Source organism: Chaetodon auriga, chromosome 5, assembly GCF_051107435.1.
Source record: "Chaetodon auriga isolate fChaAug3 chromosome 5, fChaAug3.hap1, whole genome shotgun sequence".
In the NCBI taxonomy this organism is placed as follows: Eukaryota; Metazoa; Chordata; class Actinopteri; order Chaetodontiformes; family Chaetodontidae; genus Chaetodon; species Chaetodon auriga.
In genome coordinates this window covers 10,727,476-10,753,490 of record NC_135078.1, presented here as the reverse complement: position 1 = coordinate 10,753,490, position 26,015 = coordinate 10,727,476, and the positions used below count along the sequence as shown (strand labels likewise).

The 26,015-nt window shown below is 41.6% G+C and overlaps 1 protein-coding gene across 1 annotated transcript in view; it reads left to right on the top strand.

Annotated features, from left to right (window-relative positions):
* adamts3 (ADAM metallopeptidase with thrombospondin type 1 motif, 3) overlaps nt 1–26,015 on the top strand; it is a 122,514-nt gene that overhangs the window by 26,697 nt on the left and 69,802 nt on the right. Inside the window, exons 4-5 of the mRNA XM_076731739.1 lie at nt 3,022–3,170; nt 17,712–17,736. Coding sequence (XP_076587854.1) covers nt 3,022–3,170; nt 17,712–17,736 — 174 coding nt within the window. The remainder of the gene's footprint in view (nt 1–3,021; nt 3,171–17,711; nt 17,737–26,015) is intronic.

Below are 26,015 nucleotides of genomic sequence, written 5' to 3'. Positions count from 1 at the left end.
TCAGTGCTAAGCTGTTTGCGTGGCTCATGTTACCTGGAGATGTGCAGGGATTTGTAATTATCGTACATCAGAGTTTCGGATTCTCAATCTGACATGTCTGTGGTTTCTCAAGTAAAAGATCATCATAGATAATCCAGAAATAGTTAAAACAGGGTGTGTTTGATCATCCATGTGAATTCAATGAGAAATTCAAATACACCTTCCCACACAAACTTCAGATTTGGCTTTGCTAAATTAGGAAGAGACAAGTCGTAAAATGTCAGCCTTAGAGGTGTCCTGTGGAGTTATGGAAAACTGAGATGTTTTGATAAATGGGACCAGGTGTTTTATTTTTATTTTTTGTATCTTGTGCTCGACTAGAACACTCCTGAGGAAGCACATGTTCGTGCATGAGCATGTGGGTGACCTGAGTACATTTTTCCCAACTATAGAGCACGGTGATGTAAAATGTTTAGTACATTCAATCCATAAAACATGAAAAATAAGAAGACAAACAAGCGAAAAAAGGTGTAGAATCATTAGTTGCTTGCTAGGCCTGCACCTTAAATTGTGCCAACTGAGATGGAAAGTGAAACTGGCATTTATCTCAAAGGTTTGCCATGTCTATATCTGGAGACTGTAATCCAGAGACAGTAAACGACACTCAGCATTGTTTTTCAAAGCATGACCACAATAGTTGCATAACCTTAACCGCATGTTTATTACTGTAACCATGACAACACAGCTTTCCTAACCTTAACAAAGTACTTAGTTCAACCCAAACCATGATGTTTTCCTAAACCTTACCAGATTTCAACCATAGCATTGACACGTCATAAAACAGACCTATTTGTGTAGTGATTTGTTTTGGAAGGCGCAGACGAATGATCTCAGAACAGGAAACACTTCTGTGTGTCGTTCCAGAGGGCGTGGACTGATGGCAGATATATTTTTTTATTTTGTGTTTTGTCACCTGGAGGACTTTTTGAAAGGTGGACTGTTCTGCTGATTGACAGTTATTGGGATTAATGCACCAGCAAAAGATGGGAAAGAAGAGGACTGTAGATGTAAACAATGCAGGTTTCAATGCATTAAAATATCTGTTTTGCAAACGTTTTATGAGGACAGAAATACATTCAGCATCTTTAATCAGGCCACACAATATGTTTTGATGGGAAACACTGAGTGTAGACATATTGTATGTAACTGTGTTTGCTTGCAAGAAAAGTCAAAAGGGTGCATTTAAACAGGTGTATCCAGGCCTCCAGGGTGTGTCAGCAAATCGCTTGATCACATGTATGTTAACATGTATGCAACAAATCAGACTAACGCAGCATTGTGGCTACATTATAATGTCAGATAGTGGCAGTAAGCAGTACTTTTTTCAAGCCAGAGGTCATTTGGATGTTGAACCTTTTCATTTCATTTTACTGGCAGTCTGTCCGTCTATGCACAGCACACCTCGGGACATGAATGTTCTGTTAATGTGTTTATTAATGCCAACAGGGAGACTCAGTCGCACAGTATCAAAGTTATATGTAAACTTGAATAAGAACTTAAACTGGATTCCAGCCAGTAGTGCGTGTAAACAGGAGGAGAGAGAGGGGGAGAGTGTTTGGTTGACCGGGGACTATGGGAGTTGGAAATGAGTTCAGTGTGCGTTGGTTGCAAAGCACCATATGTGCACAGTCCAAGAGAGTGTTAGTGAAGAGGCCAGGGCGAGGTAAGGCCTGCGAGGTGCAGCGGTGGAGCTGGACCGACGGGCCGGCCGACCTAGAGCTGGAACAAATTCCTCTGGAGCTCTGTGAGAGGTGGCTCTGTGTGCGTACAGGTGCACAGTAACAGCATTTTTTTTCAGCCAAGGCAGCTCTTTCTCTAATGGATGAACGTGATTGTTTAATATTAAATCATTAGTGTTCCTCCTGTCTGGTTGCCGCTGGTGCTCGCAGCAGAGCAACACATGTTATGAGCGTGGCACAGATGAGCAGCACAAACATATTTGCATTTTACATTTCCTCGATGAATCGAAACATCACACAAAGCTGAAGCTGTATTAGCATTCTGAACTGCTTTTTTGAGAGATCTGAAGGGTGCATTTATAATTTTCGTGTAGAGAAAAATGCACAGTAATTACGGAAAATGGCTGTAGATGCTTCAGCAAAGCGCAGTGAAAGATCACATGCTCCTCAATGGCGGCTTGTCATCCTAACATGTATTTTGAGGCAGCTTCATGCGTGTGTCAGCTGCTTTAGCACATCATTTGGATTTGATGAGCTGTACATTCAGTTTGTTTGTACATCACTGTGTGAACTGGACAGTGTGACCCTTTATATCCACCCTAAACTGCAGGCATGACTGGCATCTTATTGCTGAAAATCTGAGGACAGCAGGTAGCCATCACAAAGCAATTTCATTCCAATGTTCCACTAATGATGTGGAACTTTCTGATCAGCACCTGCAGCTGTGGGTAACTAGCTGATAACTGCAAACAGGCTGTAAGTTGCAGGGAAAGTAGATAACGTGACTGGAAAATTAATAACACTGTGAGTAAATGATGATTACATTAGCGCATCTGTCTTTTCATTTCATATGTCAAATGCATCTGTTTGTTATTAGGATTGTTAGGAAGGACACTATGGTGTTGCATTATCATCTGTCTGTCTGTGCAGGTGAGTCAAGACAAATACATGCAATAGATTCATTTTCACCACAGCTTCTCCCATAAAGTAGATGTCTCTGAGAACCACTCTGCACTCATTTACATAAAGAAAAACAGATTTTCTTGAACACACTGTCACAGGTTAATGCAATAATTATCTTGATTTGCGACCTCATTAGCATAACAGCTTGTGTGTAATAGATCATGGTTGATTATGGGAGGCCATTCAGGGATCTAATGCCTCTTTATAGCGATGCCAGTGCTCCTCAGGTATTTTAGGAGCATGTGTCCAGAACTGTCCGTGTGTGTAGTGTTTCCTCTCAGTACAGAAGCAGGTTCGCTTTCTGGATGAGCACTTTGACTGACCCGGTGTTGTGTTGCAGGCTGGGATGATCCGCACCGACTCAGACGAGTACTTCATCGAGCCACTGGAGAGGGGCACTCAGGAGCTGGAGGATCAGGGCAGAGTCCACGTGGTTTACCGCAGGTCGGCTGTGCTGCAGGCCACATCTGACATCTCCATGGACTACCAGCTGCAAGGTAGGACCCCCAACCATAATGTTTACTGCTGCTGGGACAGATAGCAGTCCAGAGGGACTGCTGCTATGATGACACTATTTTTTATACTACCAGACAGTAGTGAGGTTGTAATGTCACTTTCTGTTTTGGTTTGATCTGGCAGATGAAGCGTGGAGTTATATTTGAGGGTTCTATAGTCAATCAGCCACTAATCAATGTCTAATTCAACTCAGTGACCTGTGTCATGTGCAGTATGATTATTACTTTCTTGCTAGTTGCCGTGCCTACTGTCACACTGAAACATCACAGCATGTGTGAAAACTTCCTGACTTCTTTCCAACTGTTCAAAAGAAGAACTAAAAATCACTTGACAATATGCCTTCACCCCCAAAAAAATCCCAAACTGCTGAAGGTCCTGCTACCCACTTCACATATCACACAAGGATTTGCATTTCATTATAATAAATCCCTGGAGGGTGAGTGGAGCCACTTAACTTGACTGAAAGGAGTACCATCACCCAAATGGGGCAAAAGCGCTCCTCTTCTTCACCCCTCAAAGGAAATAAAAAACGTCCGGAAGCTTCTCAAGAAGGATGAGTTTTTGTTGCTCCTACAGCTACCTGCAACGAACCTCCAATGAAACAAAGCACGTTGATACACTTGAGGAATCAGGATTTAAATGATGTAATGTGGCCTTAAGTCACATCCTTCAGTCACATGATTAGCACATGACCATCCAGAGTGCTACAAGTACAATTATTATCTCAAACATGGAAGGCTTGACCTGACTCGGGAACAATATGTGTGATAAACTCTCAAATTAAAGGTCAACTTATCAGCTTTCAACGGCATTTGGTGGTCTTCATCAGCTAATAGAGCTGACTCCGGAGACCATCATTCCACACTTAGGTCAGGTGATGAACACAGACCCCAGTTCCGTTTGCCAATTATGACTGTGGGATGCAGTTTAGAGGTCAGAAAGAGCAAGTGATTGTTTTGTCACTCAGTTACTGCTGCTGGGACTGTCATTATGACTGCTAACGGACGTCACTGATTGCTCTAAATACCTCACTTGCCCTCTATTTATACCAAACAAATGTCACTGTTGCTGCTGACAGAAACATGTAATGAGTCACATCCAGTGTGAAGGAGACATGTGCCCAGAAAAGACTTCTTCCTGTGAATCACTTTGTGTTTAGGAACAACAAATACAACTTCCATGAGTCACTTTGTGTTTCAGCAAATGATTAGAGATGGAAATGTATTCATATTAAAAGCTTTCACGTTCACATTCGTCCAACTTGAATGAAATAGAAAACATTTCACTGACATAGGATCAAGTGTTTTCCCAGTCAAAATATGCAGTATAATATACCTTTCATTGAGAGTCCCAGTCAGTTGGGGCATGCATTTGGCTGAGTCACGGTCCATGTGGATTTGGCTGTGGTGTAAACAGAGCTGAAATGCAGGTTTTGAGCAAGGCTGGCTGTGTCATTATGGGCTTGATGTGCATATGCATGCTGTCTTAATGAATGCACGGTCGTGTAATGTTTGTATTAATGTCTGAACTTGTCAGAGAAGCTGCTGACAGACTCATTAAGTGTTGCTTTTCCTTTGACACTTTGACGTAAAATCATCTGCTAGTGGATATATTTGCCCTGAATGCCACTAAAGACTGAAATGAAAAGAAAAAGTGAACCCCAAAGAAAGAGTGCAAGGAGCACTCAGACAATCAGCTGCTCAATTTATGACTCCAAAACTACATTTTAGTTTCTATTTTTCCTCCCTGGAGTGGCACGAGCTGCAAAAATTGCTATATGAATATTTATTTGCCTAGCAGTTTCAAGCAGTCCCAAAGAGGCTGGTAGTCGTTGTAATTACATTAGTTATTTATTTAACACATCAAGGAGCACCTGAATTCATGAATAGAAATATGAAAATTTTGGCTACTGAAGTTCATGTCTGATAGCTGCAAAACTTTGAAGAGCAGCTATCAGTGCTTGTAAGTATGATACCCCAGAGTGTTCAACGTTGAATACAAATATAACCAGTTAGCTCCTGTTAGCCAGCACAACAGAAATGCTGAAGTTATTGAATCAACCAGAGAGCCTGCCGGTGTAAATAAACACAGAACACAGACACAAACAGTAGCAAAGCTTCTGGAGCTTTTAAGCTTTATCTTAACAAGGCTACAAGAGCCGTCTGCCCAGTTTGACTTATGAGCTTGGATTATTACTCAGCATCAAAGTGAAGGGCCAAATGGTTGTTCGTAGTCACGGCAGCTGTTGAAAACACAAAAACAGAACACGTACCTGTTCTTCTAAAAGCCTTTACTTTTACTTCGATCAAATTTAAATACATACTCTGTTCAGTAACAACAATGAACATTTACTTGAGTAAAATTTTGTTCAGCAAGACACTTTCACCTCTCGTAACGTTCTTATAATGTAGCCTTAAGTTGATTTTTTTAATACACTGGAAGCGTACCTCAGGCCTCAGGAAGGAGGACCAGTGTTAGCAGTGTTAACCAGCTCCTGTTGGCTTGACTTGAGCTTGAACTACGGAGAAAGACCGTAGGACTGTAGGTCAACCTTTCCGTTTTTCCTGGGATTCTCCTGTATTTTACCCCTGTCGCTCGCTGTCCTCCCTTGAACTAGTTTCCTCTAAATCTCCTGTGTTAACCTTTCTAAACAGACAAAAAAGGCTGACTGTAACGTTGACAGCAGGTATAACCAATGAGGCCTCACAAAATTCACAAACCTGAATGTTACCATGGAGTCAGTTGTGGGCTTCAACCTGAGCACCGTATTTTAAGCCCATAGTATGCGTTTACATTTTTGGCAAATTTGCACCATTAAAAGTATGCCAGTGTAGCTATTAGCAGCTCCTGTTTGCAGTGTACAGACAGCTATCACTGGATTACTGAAGAAAATCTAAAAACTTAGTGATTCTCAAGAGGGTTCAGGAGCATAAGGAGCATCTTTTTCTATGATTTCTCTGCAGATTTATTGGGTATTTATGTATTATCAACGTCAGAGGTAATGATGTCCTTGGGAAGTGTGAGTCACACTGAAGGTAAAAATGTGTGTATCACGTCTGTGACTTCAGATTTGACATGACATGACTCTGAGAAGGAGTGTGATTTCTGACTCAAATTCGCCTCATGCAGTATCCTTTTCCTACATCTCTCCCTTCGTGCCTCCTTCAACTGCACTGTGCTTATCCACGTCTATTAAAGATCATATCCAGTCACTGAATATTTCATACCCCGCCTCCCCTGTAATGTTTAAACAAAATGTAGCTTAGCGTTAGCTAAGTGATGTGGAACTTTTAGGCTCTGGCTTGGCTCCGTCTCCGTCCTGCTCCACCTCTTTAATAAAACATGCCCTTCTTTATTTCTATGGAAGTGCTGATAAGCCTCAGAGCTTTTTAGGTTGTTCATTGCTTTACTGTTGGTAGCAACAGAATCAATAAAGTAGTGCAGGCTAAGTCAGCTTCTTCCTCATTTTGTCTTCCCACCCCTTGCGAGTAGAAGGCAAATGTATGACCACATTATCTAGTTGAAGTTGTGGCAGATGGTGTGGCCTCTTCATTAATTTCCCCCAAATCTCCAAGCCATGGGAAAGTGAAATGCCTGCGGGCGTCAGCAGTACTCTACATCACTGTTAGACTTGCACATGGTAGACTAATTCACACAGGGTATCACAGGGCTAGGAAGAAGGTGGATAATGAAATAAAGATTTTACCCCATAGAATTCTGTTGGCAATAAAACATGTCATAATGAGTTGAGTTTCCTTCATTTGGTCTTTCACAAGGACACGTTTTTAATAGTAAGCGATTGAAATTGCACTCTGAATTGGTGCCTCTGTCGGCCGTTTATGACCATCTCTCTTGGGATGCAAGCTCCTCATATGATCAACAGGAGACAAATCCAACAGTGAGGAATAAGCAAAATGCTGGTGGAAATAAACACAACAAGGCAAACTCTTAAAACGCTTCCCTGTTTGAATAATTGAAAGAGAAGAAAACAAGATTCAGTATAAAGGTTGTTGGTGTGTGCAGTATTGTCATCAGATTCTGTGAATGCATGCAAATGGAAAAAAACTATTTGATCAGCAATCAGTGAACTGCATTGTAGAGACGGTTTCCATCCTCCTAAGTGGAAAGCAGACGATCAGCAAATTAGTCTGAAATGAAATTTGAACTTCTACATGTTAAGTGATATGTTGATGCATTCCCTTCATTTAAAAGAAAGCTGGACTCCCCTCAGTTCTCCTCTAATGTCTTTGAAATGTAGCACCACAGAACAGCCAGGCGTGGTGACCATGTGGTGTATGGTGGTAAGCAATATGTACATGTAGTGTGCCCCTAATCGATGTCAATGTTTCTCTCTGTTGAGACTTACAACACAATAGGCCGTCAGGACCATTCGGTTCCACTTTCAGTCAATTTGTGTTCTGCTGCAGCAACATTTTCTCACAAAATCAATTCCTCTCAACATCTGATTAGTGTTTACAGCTGTTAGATGATAAGCACAGGTATAACACACTGCTCACCTGGCTGCAAGTCTAGCCCAGACACAGTCCTTGACATAGTAGCTGTGCTCCATTTGACCATGATGGCATGCCCCTTGTTATATAGCAGCAAGGGCAGTGGAGTGCAGGTGACATATGAGGTGACAGGCGTGGCATTAATAGAACAGCTGCAGGCAGTGGAGATGCTGTGGTAAACTAAAAACTTAAAGTAAGCTTTCTGAGCTGTTGTCAGTGACAGTTCTACAACTCATCCATCCTCACAAGCCACGTAAATGTGTTTGGCAGTCTGTATTGTTGGTCTATGTGGTATTTTGTGTACATGCCACACAGAGCTGTCAGCTGAAGTCAGCACAGCTGCTCGGTGTACATCAGCACTGGCAGATAGCAGTGCCATCATTTGTTTTGTTTTTTTTGTTTTGTTTTTGTTGGGTTTTTTTTTTTTGTCTGTTTTGATTGGCAACATTTCTTTAATACAGGTTTTGTGGAGCAGGGTTTCATTGTTAAACATGAATATACATGTTCGATACTCTGTCAACATTTTAAGGCAACCTGTTGCTTCCAACATGAAAAAAGTGCAACTTTATCAGCTTTAAGCTTCTCATTTTTACCAGGATATTACATGAGATGTTGTTTTAAGTAGTCTAACAAACTAGTAAAAAACATCAGCGCCTTCCTCTCTTGGCTGATAAAACGTTAAGGTCTATCCTGGCAGGTGCTGTGAAAGACTGTTTGCACTGTACAGCAGACTCATCACAACTGTTCGGTTCCTGACTGTGCTCCTCTCCAGCTATCAAGCCTCTGTTATGTCCAGTGACGAGAGGATAGCAAGATTGATTCTCCTGGCTCACTGTGGGTGATGACTGTGGAGGAATAATTCCTCCCATTTCTTGACAAACACTGCTGTGATGTCTCTGAGCAAGGCACATCCTGCCTGTGTGGAATTGCTCAGCTGGTGAAATTGCCCAAGCAGGTTTGCTCAGCAGCTCTCAGATGTGTTGTTTTCTTGGCTTGAATGGCACTTTCACAAAAGTTTATTTCAACCAGTGGTTTACCCGTTTCTATATCTAATCTCTCAAAGCCCATGATTCTCTTTGGATCCATATGTAATGGTTTTTAATGGCATTTCCTGTATTTCACTTCCGTGGCTTTGACAGCTGAAAGGTTTGGATAAAAACATTTTCACAGACCTCATCTTGATTATAAATGCTGACAAGGCTGGACTGTGTACATCCATTGACCACACTGCAAAGTGTTGGTATGCAGTATTTGATACGGTGCATTTAAAGTCAATGATATTGAATAGCCCCTTTGAATTGTTCCTGCAGGCAGTGTTAGATAAGTCAACATCTGAGAGTGGGTTTCACAGGAACAGAGAGGGAGAGGGAAGGTTGCTAAGTGTTGCTGTTACATGCTTACAGTCCTCCTGATCTCAGTACTCTGTGTGTGGGTAAGACACTGTGTTTGTTTCAGCACCTCTGTTTTTTCCTGTTGAGACCTGAGAGTCTGATTAACAGCTGCTGAAGTGTGTGAAAAGAGAGATGATGAGAAAGGTGCACCTCAGCGGCAAGTGGCTTCCCACTGATCAGGAACAGCAAAGCTTTTCTAAGTTTTAATCAGAGTGCAGCAGGTTTTTTATACATATAACTCAGACACTCTGCACTAAAACGAATGCAGACACTTAAACCAAGTATGTAACCTGATAAAATATTCAAATCTCCACTTTCTTGCACTGACTAGATTTTTCAACGGTATCCCATGGTTTCTCCGGCGAATGGAACTTGCTCAGATGTCATTATGTGACTGAAGCACAAACCTTAGCATCATCAGACTTTGAGTGGGATATTCAAGGATGACCTTAGTGGTTGGATGTGAATGGCCCCCTTCAGCTTTTCTTCAGCTGCAGCCTGACTCCTGGTCGATGACGTGTTGATGCTGTGACTGGTTTTGCAGTTTCACTACTGTCCTGTTCACCACAGCTGTTATAGAAGATGTTATTTACCATCGCAGTCTTCCTCTTTTGGGCAGTCCAGGGAAAAAGATAGTAAGTGAACACTGAGGTTACAATACAAACTTTTTTCTCAGATATGTGTGTCCAAGGTCAAGAATGTATCACCATGCTTAAAGGTCCCCTGTAGGATCTAGTGGCATCTAGTGGTGAAGTCGCCTCATCCTTTCACAGTGTGTAGGAGAACCTATGGTGACTGCGAAACTCTCGAAAGGCACTTTGTTTGTCCACTCTGGACTCCTGTAGAAACACGGCAGTGCAAAATGGCAAACTCCTTGTAGAAGAGGACACCTCTCCCACCGTAAAGAGCTCATTCTCAGGTAAAGAAACCACAATGATTCTTATCTTCAGGTGATTATAGACTAATGAAAACATAATTATGAATATTATTTTCAATTTCTGTCATATTCAGCTAACAGATCCCCCTAATCTTACACACTGGTCCTTGAAGAAGTGCAACATACTTATTGTATGACACTGAAACACATGATTGCTGAACATCTCATTCCAAAAAATCCTGCCTGCAGGGATTTTCTCCCCTTCAGCCAGGAGAGCTTTGTGAGGGCCAACGCTGATGTTGGGTGATAAGGTTGTTTTCAGACAGACATTAGCACTTCCAGCCTTTATCATGAAACAGGAAAGGGCCTCTCCTAAGCTGTTGATAAGAGGGGGTTCCCAACACAGAGCACCCAGCTAAAAATCTGAACCTGTTTTTACTATTTTTACAGCAACACAATACAGCTTCCTACTGTAGATGACAAAACTTATCTCATCACAAGGTCCACGCGTAGTTGCACTGGAGCTTTTAGTCATGCCACATGAGCTTCATCTGCAGGTGGAGTTTTCCAGGGATTTTCATCCACATTGTCTTAAAAGCTGAGATTGACATTTGACAAGCCTTCAAACTCATGGACTGAGGAGAGTAGCCGTCCTGTGTCAGTTATCATCGTTTCAACGTCATACCTGATAGAACAAAGCTCCGTCCACTTCATCCCAAACAGGTTGGGTGGGGCTGAGGTGAGGGCTCTGTGCAGGCCCGTCAAGTTCATCCACACCAAACCTTAATGGACTTAGCTTTACGCATGGGGGCATTGTCATGTTGAAACAGGAAAGGCTCAACAAGGCTGGAAATTGGTAAATTATTCATTCATATAGTGTATCGGCATGATTTTAGATCAGGGTTAACCTTCCCTTTATTCTAAATAAAGCGGAGTGTTCTCAACTTCTGTTAAGGTCACCTCGACTGTGGGAATTGCGCTTGTTGCAGCCTCGCCTATAACAAAAGATTATCCTACTGTTTGTGGAGCAAAATTCTGAACAAATAATTTTCAACAGCTTTGCTTTATTTCTTAGTTTTAACAATTCAGTTAGTAGAAACGGGATTCTGCGGGCACTCCTGCAAGTAAAACAGCCGTGAGCATTTTCTGTTTTCCAATAAAACAAATTTCTGTGATATGAGATTCCAAAGAAAGCAAGCAAAAGCCAGAGGATTACACATGGAAATGTGCTAATAATCATCCAGAACATTGCTTCTTTACAGAGCTCTGCTGGATAAACATTTTGATTCGTGGAAGAGATTTTTTATCTGAAAAGGACTCTTGCACATCATAATTTTTTCCATGTTCGAAAGTGAAGATATTTACCATAAAACCTTCTCAGTAGGCTCTTCAGGTAGTTTTTTTTACGATGCTGACAACCAATACAGTTCCATTACATTAGATCCCTAACACTGTGAACCACTTAAAAGAGATGGATTTTGTCCTCCTGTTGTTTGTCTGCAAATTTAAAACGCGACCTGTCTGAAGGTTGAAAAAAAATTCTGAATTAGGTATTGCCAGCTACAGTTTGCAGGACAGATGTAGAGAAAAAAACACTGTATTACTGTAAAGAACATCCAAACGTGATGATTCTCAGGCTGGGACCGAGCTCCATTGCTAACTGCCTTGTTTACCATTAATCTTCAAGAACACTGCGATCATCCACTGCTGATTTATAGCAGGTTCCCAGAAACAGCAAAAAGAAAATCAGGAATGCAGCCTTTGTCAATTACGCTCCAAATCTCTGGAACACACTACCTGTAGATATCGGGGTTTTATTTTCCATCTTAGGCAATCTCTTTATTCTGTTTTCATCCTTATCCTGTCTTATTTTTATTATTATTATCAAGTGGTATGTCTCTATTCTTTATGTTCACTTAATGTCTTTTCTATGTGAAGCATTTGCTGCATGTGATTTCTTTGCTTTAAAGCACTTTGAGCTGCATTTCATGTATGAAAGATGTGTGAAAGTAAATAACTTAATTTGCAAAATGATATCGCATCACTTTGCAGACTTTCTGTCAGTAATGATTCTGAGATGATACGAACCCTGTGCTGATCACACCTCAGTCCTCTGTGCATCCTGACAAAATCCAATGCTCTCTCCCTCAGCGTGTGTCCTCCAGATTCTCCCTGAGGAATCAAAGGAACACGCAAACAAAAGAGCAGAGATGCTCACTGTGAGCAAATAAGTTTTCTGGAGCCAAAATGTCTCGGGTACAAACAAATGGGAAACGTGCCTGGAATCACAAAGTTGAATGGAACTGATTGTGTTGGTGATAAATTGACACATCTGTGTGGTCAGTGTCGCTTGGCTACCTTCTGGAGAGGAAGTCTCCAGGGTGCGCGCACACACACACACACACACACACACACACACACACACACACACACACACACACACACACACACACACACACACACACACACAGAGGACTCTCAGTATAGCAGGCTCAAGGAATAAAGGAAGATTTTCAATTCTCCCACTTTTATCCAGGTTTTCAGGTTTCTGACGCATGTTGTTTTTCCTCCATTTTCTCCAATTTCCCACAAACCTTGATGTGTTTGAAAAAGACAGCTGTGATAGATCAATCTCTTTGAAAGTTTGACGAGAGAGAAGACTCGGTTGGTGCTGGCCGTCCAGCTGGGGAACAGACTTTACCGTATTGTCATGTCTACAGAAGGTCTGCATGGGCTAATAATAAAACATGCATCTTCATACACTTTTTTTTAGGAAAATTTTGTTTTTACAGTTAACTGATAAACTTGGCATTACTCTCTGGTGGACAAATAATGTCATGGAGACAAACACCAGCCAACATATTACGATGCATCCAAGTGAGATTTGTGATGTGTTTCCTTCCTGCTGCAACACATCACATCACATCACATTGTTCTTCATAAATGATGATTAATTGGTTATTAAAATTGTTTGTGATTAACTTTCTCTAAGTCAATTCATTGATTCATCAATATTTTCAGCACCAGTGCAGGTTTAAAATGTGTCCTGAATCATCCTTAATGTGTCTGTCTATTTTTCAATCTCTCATACACACAAACAGAGCCAATCATGCTGACAGATGGGCATGTGTGCGTGTGTGTGGATGTGTATTACTCGTGTTGTGGGGACACCAATCTGTTGACACATTGGGTGGACTTGCCTTATGGGGACAAAATGCAAGTCCCCATAATATAAATCATTACATTTTAGAGTGGAGACTTGGGTTAAGGTAAGAGTAAGGGTAAGGCAAGCATCGGTTATAATTATGGTTCAGTGAATGTTAATGAATCTAAGTCCATGTAATGTCCCCAAAAGTGATGAAAACCTAATGTGTGTGTCTGTGTGTGTGTGATTCCGGGGAAATGAGAATTACAGTGAGTGCAAATATCTGGGCTCCTCAGTGTGCCCCTCATCTGATCTCCTGTTGTCTGGCCTGACGCCCAGGTGAGGGATTCACCCTCTGCAGCACTTGGATATTAGGTTTTATTTTCACATCGTAGTGAAAATAGAGGGAGATTCTAGTGAAAAGCCTTGTGTCTGAGGGCATATCAATGGCTTTCACGATCCGGTGGAGTTTGGGAAAATAAGCTGAGCTCTGAGAGAGGCAGAAGACAAAAAAAAAATGGACTGAGAGAGAGAAAGAGATTCTTACGGTGAAGAAAAATAGTGATTTATATTTGTCACACAGATGTGTTAAGCAGAGTGGGGGCTGGCTGAGTGAGGAGGAATTTGGTGAGCTGGCAGGAATGAAAAGCATTCAAGGGAGGAAAAGACAAAAAAGCAAAAGAGAATAGTCTTCAGTTTGTAATCCTGCTACAGTGAGTGTAATTGGCAATAGAAGACAAGTTGGGCTAAGGCGTCTTAACTGCTGCCAAGCTGCTAGCTGCTGTAATTATTAAGCTATTTGCTATTGCAGCAGACAATTTTCAAGTGCAGCTGAAGCAGAGGCACGTCTCAGCACTGTTTAGCGCTGATTAAATGTAAACGCTTGCTATTTTTCCCTGTTAGGCCTATATATTATGGCACAGTCTGAAGGCAGGTTAGGAAATATATGCACAAGTCATTTCACGGGCCCCTCGCAGCTGTTCTGAAATAGATTTTTATGTTGGGTCAGGTAATTACTTCATATATTGTAGTTCTGTGGTTGTGATTTGCCTGGGATAGGGATGTGAATGACGTGAACTAGTCAGTGAATGTGTGCAGGGAAAGAAGGTGAGCATGTGTGCCTGGAAGAAAAGCTTTTTGCAAGGTGCCTGCATGCTGGGCTCTCTGTTTATGCTTCTATCTGCAGTTTGAATGCTCACTGCTGGCCCCTTTTTTTTCTCCTCACTTTGAATGCAGATACTGTATTCTTTTGTGACAGCATCAACAAAGTCATTTCTCCTTTCAGGGCTCAGGATTCCTTTGATTTTCAGAGGTAAAAGCTCCACAAGAGCTTCCAGAGGTCTGCGTCAAAGCAGTGATGTTAGTGAAAGATGAATGGTCTTTGACCATCTGTTTCCAGGTGAAGCAAGCAGAGGTTGTGCTTCGTTCTTTCTGAGGAGGGTTTTATGTCTGCCAGAGGGAGGATTGGAACATCTTGTCGTTTGCTCGCTTTTGTAAGAGATGGTGCTCTGTGATTTTGAGGATTGCAAACCTCTAAGTCACAAGATAGAGGATGACTGGATGAGAATGAAAGTAAGCAGGCGTTTTAAGTGCTGGTTTAGTGAACTTGTGAAGGTTCAGAGCTGCCACAATCTGCAGGAAGGATGAGCACTCACTTCTCTGTCTCTTTGATTTGGGTTTGAGGAAGGTGTGTCACCTCCACTGCTCCAGTGGAGCAGCTCAGTGGTCAGGCAGGTTGTTTCAGTATGTTAGTCAGACCCTAATGTCATGTTCATGCCATGTAGGATGTATTATAAATGACACAATCAGGACAACATCCAAGTCTGAGTTGACCCTTCCTATGCACCGCCCCTTTTCCTACACGCACCAATCACAGCTAAGCGTGAATCCACATTTGCCATCGTTTTTTCTCATACAGTCGCTCAGCAGAGAACACCACCAACTCACACAGCCATCGACTGCTATGTCTTCAACCCAGTCTAAGGTATCCAACTGACACAAAGATCAATGTATTTCCCAACACTGCCTCATAACAGAGCTGCACCGAACCGTGTTCATAGTCCTCCGCTTCTTGAATCTTCCTCACAGAGAAAGCAGGCTGCAGATAATCCAGGTCTGATGGTGGCGGGCAGATATGCTGAACTTGCTGATGATGCAACTGTTTCTGTAGCGCTTGCACAGCTGCTTTCTGTTTGTCTTGGTTTGTTTGTGCCCTGATGCCTCGAACTTCAGCCCCATTAACTGAATCACGCCTTCCTCTGCAGCAGCTAATTTTCGTCTGTGTTGGATAGTCTGGGTTGAAATACAAAGATATACCAGCACAGTTTGGCCAAACAAACGCTGTGTTACAATGCTGATACCTCATGTGCTTTGTCCTCATTCAAACTGTTGGTGTACTTTCTGCACAAAACTCAACACTGCAAGACACAAAAGAGCTTCTGAACGTATTTGCTGCTGTGTGTGTTGTGTTGGCTTTCTTCAGTGAGTAGCTTGTGTTTGGACGTCTTGTGATAACAAATGAATCCCCGGAACAAGTTAATGGGTTTTCTTATTTCTCACTCTGTAGTATTGTAATTTGACTTCTTTGCACAGGTACCCGCTACTTGAAACACAAGAGGACATCTTTCCTTTCCCCCTTCGAGCAAGATTGAGCTTGACAAACTGATATCAGAAGCATGTGCAGTATGTGGATGCAGATGTGAGAAGCGTGTTTAGCGATAGGAAAAGCAATTTACCTTGAGTAATACAGAAACATTAAAGGTTATCAGGTTTGCTTTGTGCCGTTTTGGTGAGGATGGACCCTCTAATTTGTTGTAAACAAGTAATTTTAAAGATGTCAGAGGTGAGTGGGAACACTCAGCATCCTCTCCCCTCACTTGTGTGTGTATGTGTGTGAAAATGAAGCCGACCTCAGTAGCTTTGAAGTGTTCTGCAGTTTCTCAATGCTGGAAAGCAGTGCAGCATGAACGCAGAGATAAAATCAGTGCTGAATACAACAGACGCCCCTCCCGCCCTCGTAGTGTCATCAGCAAACTTCATTATTCTTTAATGAAGCTGATCGTGCTCTGTCTGATATTTCTACCCTTCCCAATTTGCATGATGAACCACATTCCCTCGCATCTTAAGAAGTATGAACCCTGAAACCCTCTGATGATTTCTTTCCATTTGAAACCTGGTGATAATTAGCGACTCGTGGCCAAGCCAAGGATCTGAAGAGAGGGTGGAAAAGACCTTGGAAGCGTTGAGCAGTATTTTGAATCAAGAAACGCTTGGTTGTGTTCTCTCCTGACTCGCTGTGATTCATCGATTCGCTTTCCAAAAGTCACATGGCAGCTGGAAGGTGCTCATGAGCATCTCTTTCTTCTTTCCATCCAGTGTGCCTGTTCGCGAGAGCCAAATACTTAAAATTCTTGCTGCATGTTGTGATACAACATCCACTGTATCCTTTACAGAGAAATGCACTTCCAAAAAGGGAGAAGAAGAGACGGGATTACAGCTGTTTGTGGGACACAAAAGGAGATTTGTGTGTTTAGTGTTCTCGAGTATTGCAACACTTTGGTTTCCATCGCTTGACTCAAATGTCTTTGCGTTGTGTAAGAATCTGAGAGCTGCAATAACACTGCTCTTATGTCTGCAAATTACACCATGCACGTCAAGGAAATAGCACAGCACTCGTCTTGTGATTAAGTGTTGTAAGTGCTGTTTGTTTGATTTAATATCAAGTGCTGCTTTCTCGGTTGTTTATGTGGAATCGCAGGATGGATTTGTACTTCCCTTGTGTGTTAGCTTGAGCTCTCAAACATTCATTTCATGATTTACCGATTGATCTTCAGTTGGACTAGAAACACAAGTCTTTAGTTTGACAAAATAGTCTTTTCACAAGGTCAGTTTATGTATTTGTCTGGAGCTTTCAACCATATCTCCAAGTTTTTTAGCAAATTTGCTTAGTTGAAAACTCTGGAGAAAGCCACTAGAGTCAGTCGACCTTGTGCGGAGATTGTTTTGGCAAACTATTATTCACAAGGTCATGAATCAAGTTAAACGTTCCAAACTTGGAAGGATGTTCATCAGGGAATTATATGTGAACGTGATCTGAAAGGGACATGATCCAACACTTGAGATCTGCAGTGAGTTTAATCAAGGGGATCATTTCCTCTGAATGGATGGGTGGACATGCCCCCTCACTTCACAGTTTAACTTTGATTTACTCACCAGAATCGCTCCAAACAGTGTCCTCTCTTCAGTTGATACTGTGTGCTCACAGCAATTAAGGTTTGAGCATCAAAGAGGTTTTTTGTGGCCGTGGTTTTTTGTGGCCCATGGAAGCTGTTCTGCTGTATTGCTGTATGTTATTAGGGCTATTTGCAGCCTCTTCTGTGCACCTCTGCATGTTTCTGAGGTTAAAAGTCTTTTATTGTTTCATTTAATTTGCAGTCAGTATTTTCTCAAAACACATCAGCCAAAGATAAGACAGCAAAGGACAGCACAGAATTACAAAACAGAATAGCACAATAACCAGAGTCTGCTACCTAAAATGTCTGCTGGTGTCTCTCTGCTGCAGACCTCCTTATCTGCTGTTGTGCTGTTGAGTCACAGAATATCAAACTTGTGTGGAGTGTGTTCGTGTGTGAGTTAAGAGAGGCAGAGAGAGAGAGTCTTGAAGCAGACAACGGTAGGCCTTGTTGGGGTCGGTCAGTTACAACATGCAGCAAAACTTAGGCTTCATTCATTGGTAGGGTGCGAACTGCCTTTTTGGAAGAAATGCTCACTGTATTTCCTTTCAGGGACTTCAATATATTTTGGTGACCTGCATCCGTTTTTTTTCTCTCTCTCTTTCTCTCAAAGAACAAACAACCCAATGTCATCGTCTGAAAAGTCAAGTGACAGACTGTTTCCACTCTCGCCCTGCCCAGCGCAACTGATAAAATACCGAAATTTGAGAACCTAAATTACTAAGAAGTTGTGGGTGATGTAAGATAGTGAATGGAGCCATGAGTGGTTTTGGTCCTGTTTGTTTTCATTGTAGCTGGCAGTGTAGCTTGAAAAGTACCAAACAAACTGCAATCAAAATTGTTGAAGCATTAGGTCATGGACTGACTTGAATCTGGATTATGAAGATAAATAAAATGAAAGTAACATATTTTAAAAACTGTGGAGCCTTGGCGTTGCTTTCAGCTGTTTTATTCTCTCTATTCCCTCTTTTATCATGAAATGAAAGGCATTTTGCATCTTATGTAATATTCTAATACAATGTCCATGTAATTGGGATTAATAATGTATGGCTTCCTTGGCAGAGGTAAAAATAGAAAGGAAAGCTGACTGACTGACAAAATGAATTGTAAAACTATCATTTTGGCCTCACTCACAGGACTGAGAGTCTGCAGGTTTTTCCATCTAATCACCACTGCAGTTGATTTCACCGATGATGATTTCCCTGATGAGTTTGTCCGGTCTGGCTGATGAGATTACGGTCCAGCCAGATCAAAAGTGAAAAGGCAGCCAGACACCACCAACGCCTCATCTTGTCTCCAAACACAAACATAATGCAGAGGCCAAGTGCTCAATCAGTCCAGGGGACCTTAAGCTGCTCTTGAAATTGAAAAGACGGGTCACAAGAAAGAAAACACTCCTCAGGCACTCTTGGGCAAAACAAAGAGAAGGTTTAACGGTTTAAAACACACAAACCAGCTGGTGTTGTAAACAATCATGGGGCGTCTAAATGAAGACCTTTAATATGCTTTTTCTCCTTGCTCTGCCTAAGAGTGCCCAAACTTTTTTTTCTGTAAGCTGTTTTTAAGTGTTTTGAATCAAGTCAAAGTCAAGTCTCTCTTCATAGGCAGAAAGCAAGTCGAGCTTCAAGACTTCCAAATCTGTTTATAGTTCTATTTTACGAGTCAAAACCCAAATGTTTGCAATTTGCTGTCATTGAAGACTAAGAAATCCAGCAAATATTCACATTTGATAAACTGGGACCAGTATTTGTTTGAGCTTTTTGCTGAAAAATGAGTATCAACATTATTGTCAGTCAATTTTGTGTTGATCGACTAATTGATTCATCAATTGGCAATTTCAGGACTGCATCAGTGTTTGATATAAACAACCGTAAAAGCTTTGCCTGAGTGTGTGGGTTGTTTCTCTGGCCTGGATTTTCTTATTTTCAAATAAATTTGCATGGACACTTTCCATCAACGATTTACTGAAAGATTAAATCATCGAATAAAAATCAATTATCTTAGACTGATTGCAAAGTCAATTGACACTAATTAAATAGAGATGACCAGCATTCAGCTGTCATGCACATCCTGATGAGGTACAACTTTTTTAATGGCATGAAACACTTGTTATTGCTTGCAACTATTATTTGTTGGTAATTGGTTTGAATGTGCAGCAGTTAATCCATGGTCAGATTAATGTGATATACATTGATCTTGTATGCTGATGTTACTTTCCTGATATGGAAACAGCTTCATTCATTTGCTGGATTAATTATCAACCTGAGAGACTGCTTAAACTCAGATTCATCGTAAATGTTGGCCTTCTCAGATCACTGGTGCGAGCCAATGAACAGAAACTTTTTCAGCATGGTGGTTTGAGCAAGTATTACATAAAAGTCTTTTGCATCATTAAATGCACTACTAATATTAATTAGCTGACTGGACTACAGAGCTGCTGTCATGCAAGGGTCGCAGCAAGAAAAGTGTCTAATTTTAAAGAAACATCCAAAGCCAGTATGGCTCTCAGGCGCACTGTATGCCATATCAAAGCTGTTGTAATTTTCAATTCTGCATTGAGAAAACACACTGCATAGTGATGTTTTACTCTGGTAAAATGTCTCCTTTTTCCAGCAAGCGTAACTCTCCAGGAAACCTTTAATTTTAGGTGTCTCTCCACTGTGACCAGCAGCATCCATCAGTTCATTTTCCAGCTCTCAGTGTCCTACAGGCATGCAAAATGACTCTGTTAGAAGCAGACACATTGGCAAATTGTCAGACACCACCATGGTCTTTTTCCTCCAGTATATAATGGATGTGCTAGTAAAAGTCTTATTTTTACCTTTTACCTGCTGACCATTAACTCCTGTAGAGACGTTCGTACTAAAATGTGGTATTTTTCCCACTGAATGAGCATAACTACAAAGATTTTCTTCCAGCATGATAATGAAGCAGCTCATGGCTTTGACTTAAGCGACAGACATTGACTGATGTTAACTCCTCCAGCAGGTGGTAAATTGAAATTTAATGAGGTAGTGAAATTTTCTTTTAATGTGGCCCCGTTCATGTTTTACTTACTCACATTATAGCTATATATGTGTTTATATTTGCAATGACTCGTGGATTAATCTGTTACAAGACTGCTGCTTGGCACAATAATCATATATTTTATATGGCAAATTATCAGGCTACTGCAGGAAATATGAAAACATCCTGCGCCAGTCAGCGCCTCGCTTGATGTGGTTTTATTTTATGGGTGAAAGGGTGAGTATCAAAGTACAAAGTTTTTAACGTAGTCCAAAATAACAAATCAAAAAAATCAACCTTGCTGAATCATAAAAATGCCAATTGTTTTTCATGTACCTCCAGTGTCTGTAAGCTAGCCAGCTAGCTCCAGGTATGGCTAGTTTGACACGGAGGTGAGCATATCAGTCCAGTTTGAGAGGTTTTCATTCACTGAAGCAGAATTAATTGATTATTTTTGGCCCTTGGGGGCAGCAGAACAAGCTTTAAACCCGACGTTTATGTATTAGGCTATTGCCTTTAAAAGTTGTTGTGGTGAACATGTTTCCAACCAGCAGACACTCAGAAACATCAGCATTCCTTTGGAGTCATCTTTCTGACCACCTGGCTAGTCTAGTCTAGTCTAGTCTAATATTCACTCTCCTTTTAGCTCTGTTTTGGTCAACACTGTCTCCTGAGGGAACTGTACCTTGTGTATGAAGTGATATGCAGTAAGAGTGAACAAAAAACAAAGCTTTGTAGAGGACTAATGTTAATCTAAAATGATTATCTAGAGCAGCTTTAGTGCCTCGAAACTATTAACTGTTGGACAGGAACTTTTGTAAACTGCTTACACCAAGTTAGTTGAATATTCAATCCTACTTTTGTTTTTGTTCTGTGTAGTAATTTTAGCGCCAGTGCTATTGATGATGCTAATGGTATTTTGGTCTGTATGTCTTGTTTTTTTGTGTCTAAACACCAATGTCAGCCTTTATACATGGTATACAAATCAGTTACACATTTCCATACAGTAGTGGTGACAAGGTGCCGCATTCTTCATGGTTAATGTTGGCAAAAGCATCTCTAACAAGCTTTTTAGGGAACATTTCTTTCATAAATGGCCCTTTACTTTTTGAATGAAAGACTCTGAGTTTATTTTCTTAGGCAAAGCAGCCAAGACTTAGAAATCATTAGTAATGCTTTAATATAAGGCCCAGTGGGAGCAGGAGTGTTGGCTTCAATTTTATGCCTGTAACTCCCCACGAGCCCGTTAATAGTGCTTCAGAAGCTTCGGGTGGGCCGCAGAGAATGCACATAGACACAAATGCACCTTTTAAAATCTCCACCACAGAACCGCAAACCTGCATGGCGTCTCCACCATGTGAAATGCCTCGGCCAGCATCTTTTCTCCTGTTGCGGTGCGCTGCTGGTAATTAGGCTGCTGTTGTTGCTGCTGTCACCGCTCATTTTCAACTCTATTGAGGCAGGGGGAAGAAAAAGGCTAAAACAGTATTGCCTCAGTCATAAAATCCAGTGTAATTATCCTAGGTTTTATGTGCCTTAGGGAGTCAAAAATCCCCTGACATGACAAGATGTACATTGGCAGCACTAAATCAACTACAGCTTCTGTACACCTTGGTGCTGGAACCACCACACTGGCAACATGATAGAGCTAGAAATGATGGTAATTTTAGTTTTTAACTGCAATGTTAAGTTGGAGTTTTTGGTCTTGTGCACATACTGAATTAGTGGCCCTGACTTCAGGCCATTTTTCAGTGACACATACTGCTATGAAACCCATATCCAGCTCTAAATAGAATGAAGTTGTGCAGCGACAGCATAACACACATTACTTTACACTATAGTGTAAAGTGAGATGTCACTCAAGAAAAGGTGTGTGGCATTAATAGCCTTTGTCACACATTGCTTTCTTCACGTAAAGGCTAAAAGAGAACATGCACACTAGGTGTTTCATATAAAGAAAATATAGAAAAGAAATATGGGGGAAAAAAGAAACTCAGCACCATGTTTCACACAGCGACTGCAATGAGATAAGGGACCTTTAGTGTCCCAGTATTAAAGCTCACCAAATGGACATTAACAACACCTGCCTGTGGGTGATAGGTGGATGGTGCTTTCCTTAGATAGTGTGTTCATGGTGGTGTGGCCATGTTTATAACATTGTTGTACCAGGAGAATTGTTGTAGTAGGACAGGGAACATCATCTTATTACAGCCATTAATGAAGGAACCTGGTGTCCTTTGAAGTTATTGTGCAGTCTGACACTTTTAAATTTAACATTAAAATGTCTAATTTTACAACCAAATTTAGCCTGGCTGTACTAAGATGGCTGGCCATTGTTTGACCTGAAAACGACCTGAAGGTCTTTTATTACAGTCGGGTCTCCTGATACATCTGTGCGATTTGCTGTAATTTTATGGTTGAAATGATATTTAAATTAAACTTTAAACAATAAAAATGAAACTTAAAAAGGTAAAATCAACAAATGCGTGCATACTGATGATGGCATGATGAAAAGTTATTCACAGCAAGGGTCTTCAAACTTTTTCATACCATGGACTGTTGTCATATTGCCGATACTCTTATGGATTGTCTAATGAGGAGGGGTCTTAAAGTAAACTTTACCTCCCTAACCCTTCATCAGACCAAACAAGCTTTCACCTCATCTGCAATGTCCTTTTATCCAAGACATTCAAGACAGCATGGGATTGTGTGCTCTTAAATAAATTGTCATTACTTGTTGTGGACTGAGCCACCTGCCATGTGGCATCCTGCTTCAGTCACTGAACTCCTTTGAGATTGCTTCCTTTGAACAGCAGTGGTCGGGCGTTGCTCTAACCTGCTTTTCCAGCACCTATGAGCCTGCCTTTTTCATGATGCATGAGATCACACTTTAAACCTATTTTCAGATGTCTGTGCACATGGGAAGCCATGTGTGAAAACTGAGTTGTGTGGCTTGCACCTGCTTATGTTAGAGCATATGTAAATGAATTGGAAAGCTACCTCTGCAGAAGCTGTTGACTGCATGGTATATATATATATATATATATATATTTATATATCTGATAGTCTTTCTGGAGTTCATGCTGTCTGCAACATCTTAATTTCCCCTGGAGAAAGGTTTATCTTATCTTACATAACTAACTTACTTATTTTAACCTGAGCCATGAACTGTTTTCTGAACCTAACCAAGCAGTTTTGTTGCCTAAACCTAACCAAACTGTGACTCTTTCCCAGTGTTAACCACACATTTATTATTGTTCTCAGCAAGCTTTATTTTGAAACTCTAACCAGACGTTGCATGATAATTATTTCTAACTTGCTCATGGAGCCCCGCACATGCAAAATTGACGCTAGAGGGATACTCAGAGCATCATATTTTGAAACTTAGGGCCACTGAACAAGTATATGTATGTGACGAGTTGGGACTGAGAACATGCACCAACTTGTCTGACTTAAATGCAAGCAGTCTCTCTATCGATGAGTTTCTGATCTTTGAACCCTCTCCTGTCAGAGCACCATCAGCTCCTCCGGCTCAAAGTCAGTTTAAAGTGCTTGTTTGACAAAAAGTCCCATTCAGATCTTCAGTCATGAAAGATAATGTCTGGTATTATAGCTTCTCAGGAAGTAAAATTTGTCAGTGACATGATTTCTAACCGCTCTAATAAAACAACTGTAGAAAAAAAAAAAAAAACTCCAGCTCCCTCCCTCCGTCTGTTTGTCCCACTTTGCTTTACCCCTTCCTAGTTTTGCCACGTGAGGCAAATTACCTTCAGCTCATGAGGTAGATTTGATGCAAATTCCCCTCCCCAGTTTAAATGTGCATTTCCGCATCATTTCATACACAAGATACAGTATATAGGCCAATCCTGCAGCTCCGCTTCATAGCAGAAACAGATAAAAGGATTATGGGCCATATTTCAATGCAAAAAACATGGCTTATTGTCTCTGTAATACCCTGGATACTTGGGCATTTTTCCATAAATTATGATGCTTTTTCTGTTATGTGCTAACATTTATGATTTATTAGATCTGCATCCTTGGAGGAGAAGCTTTGCCCTATGTGTTTATGTATTTGAATCAAAACAAACAAATACAGCTGTACTCCTCATTTTTGCCACTCTACAATATACAATGCGCCATTCAAGCAACATGTGTGTCCTTTCTCCTGATAGGGTTGCTGGAGTGTGAGTGTCTGTGAGCAGTATGGATATTAATGGCGTCACAGCAGACACAGTAGATTTCCACTCTAGGCTGATGGCGAGTTGCCTGTCGCCTACCTCAGGGCCATTTTTAGCCTGCGGCGGCTCTGGCTGGCCTCGTTGCCACCTTGCCGCACAGTGCCACGTGTGGGCAGGCGCTGGCTGGGGGCCTCTCCCATCTCCAGGGCTGTTGCTGCTGTATTGCTGTATGGTGGGGCTCCCATGGGACTGGGCTGTGGGCCTGGGGTGGGGCGAGGTGGGACGGGGGGGCACAGGAGCTCGCTGACTGAAGCACACTAGCGGTCTTAAGGAGCGCTGCTGAGGGGAAGTCCTGTGCGTTTGAAGTAGGGACCTCAGAAAGCCTGTTTACTCAGGAGGGGGAGGGGGGGAGCTGGCCCTTTGCACAAGAATGCCTGTGTCATGACGGGAGCGGCAGAGAGGAGGAATGCACTCCACAATCCCAACACTGTCGGAGCCGGGCCAGGGCTGAGGTGGCAGCCATTTCTTCCTATTTATTTTAGCTCCCTCTCCACTCAATCACTGGCCCTGTCTGTGGCCCTAAGCATCCCTGGAAAAGTGAAAAATGGCCTGTGCTTTTATTTATGGCTTGAAATTTCCAAGTATTTGCCAGCGCAGTATCTTCACCCGATGTGGATGAAATATAACAAGTGTGAATTTCTTTGCTTTAATCTTTTGTTTATTTGGGGGACGTTTGCAGGGCACGGACGAGCTTTCCTTTCAGTTTTTTTCAGGTACGAACATTCATACTGAGGAGATTTAAGCCGTTCAGTCTTTCATACTACATATGCTCCGGTTGGTGTGCTTTCACATTCAGTCAATTTGAGCAGGTGAGAAGGCCAAAACAGTGTGCTGAGACACAGGAGATTGTCTTCTCCCAGGAGCACTGAGCTCAGGGTCAGTACCAAGACATGAGCCTGAATAGTTATACAGCAAACAGATGCTTATATTCATCTGATTCATCGTGTGATTTTAACTGGTTTGAAGAGCACATAAGGTTAATTCCAGTACAGAGCGCAGGCACATCCATCAGGTTTAGCTAAATTCACAGGCACTGGAACGAGATTTGTTTTGACTCACCCCACTGCCAAATTTTCTTACACGGCAGGAGGAGGACTTACCAAAACCTCCTTAATACACAAGCTACTTGTGAGTCCATGTGACCTTTGTTTACTAACCCTGGTTTGTTTGTAAATGGGCTGCGTGAACCTACATGAACCCATTTTTTAGCTGAAGGCCAGCAGTGTCTTGCTGGCATAGTACAGGCAGGGGTTTATGGACATTACTAAATGGAAGATGACATCCCTGGGCTTCAGTTTATATTCAGTTTGAGGATCAAAATGAGGATGTGCTGGTGTTAAACATGCAAAAGGACCCCAGGGGGGCCCATCACACACACAGCCAGGGAGCCTGCGATATGATTTATTCTGAAAAAACTT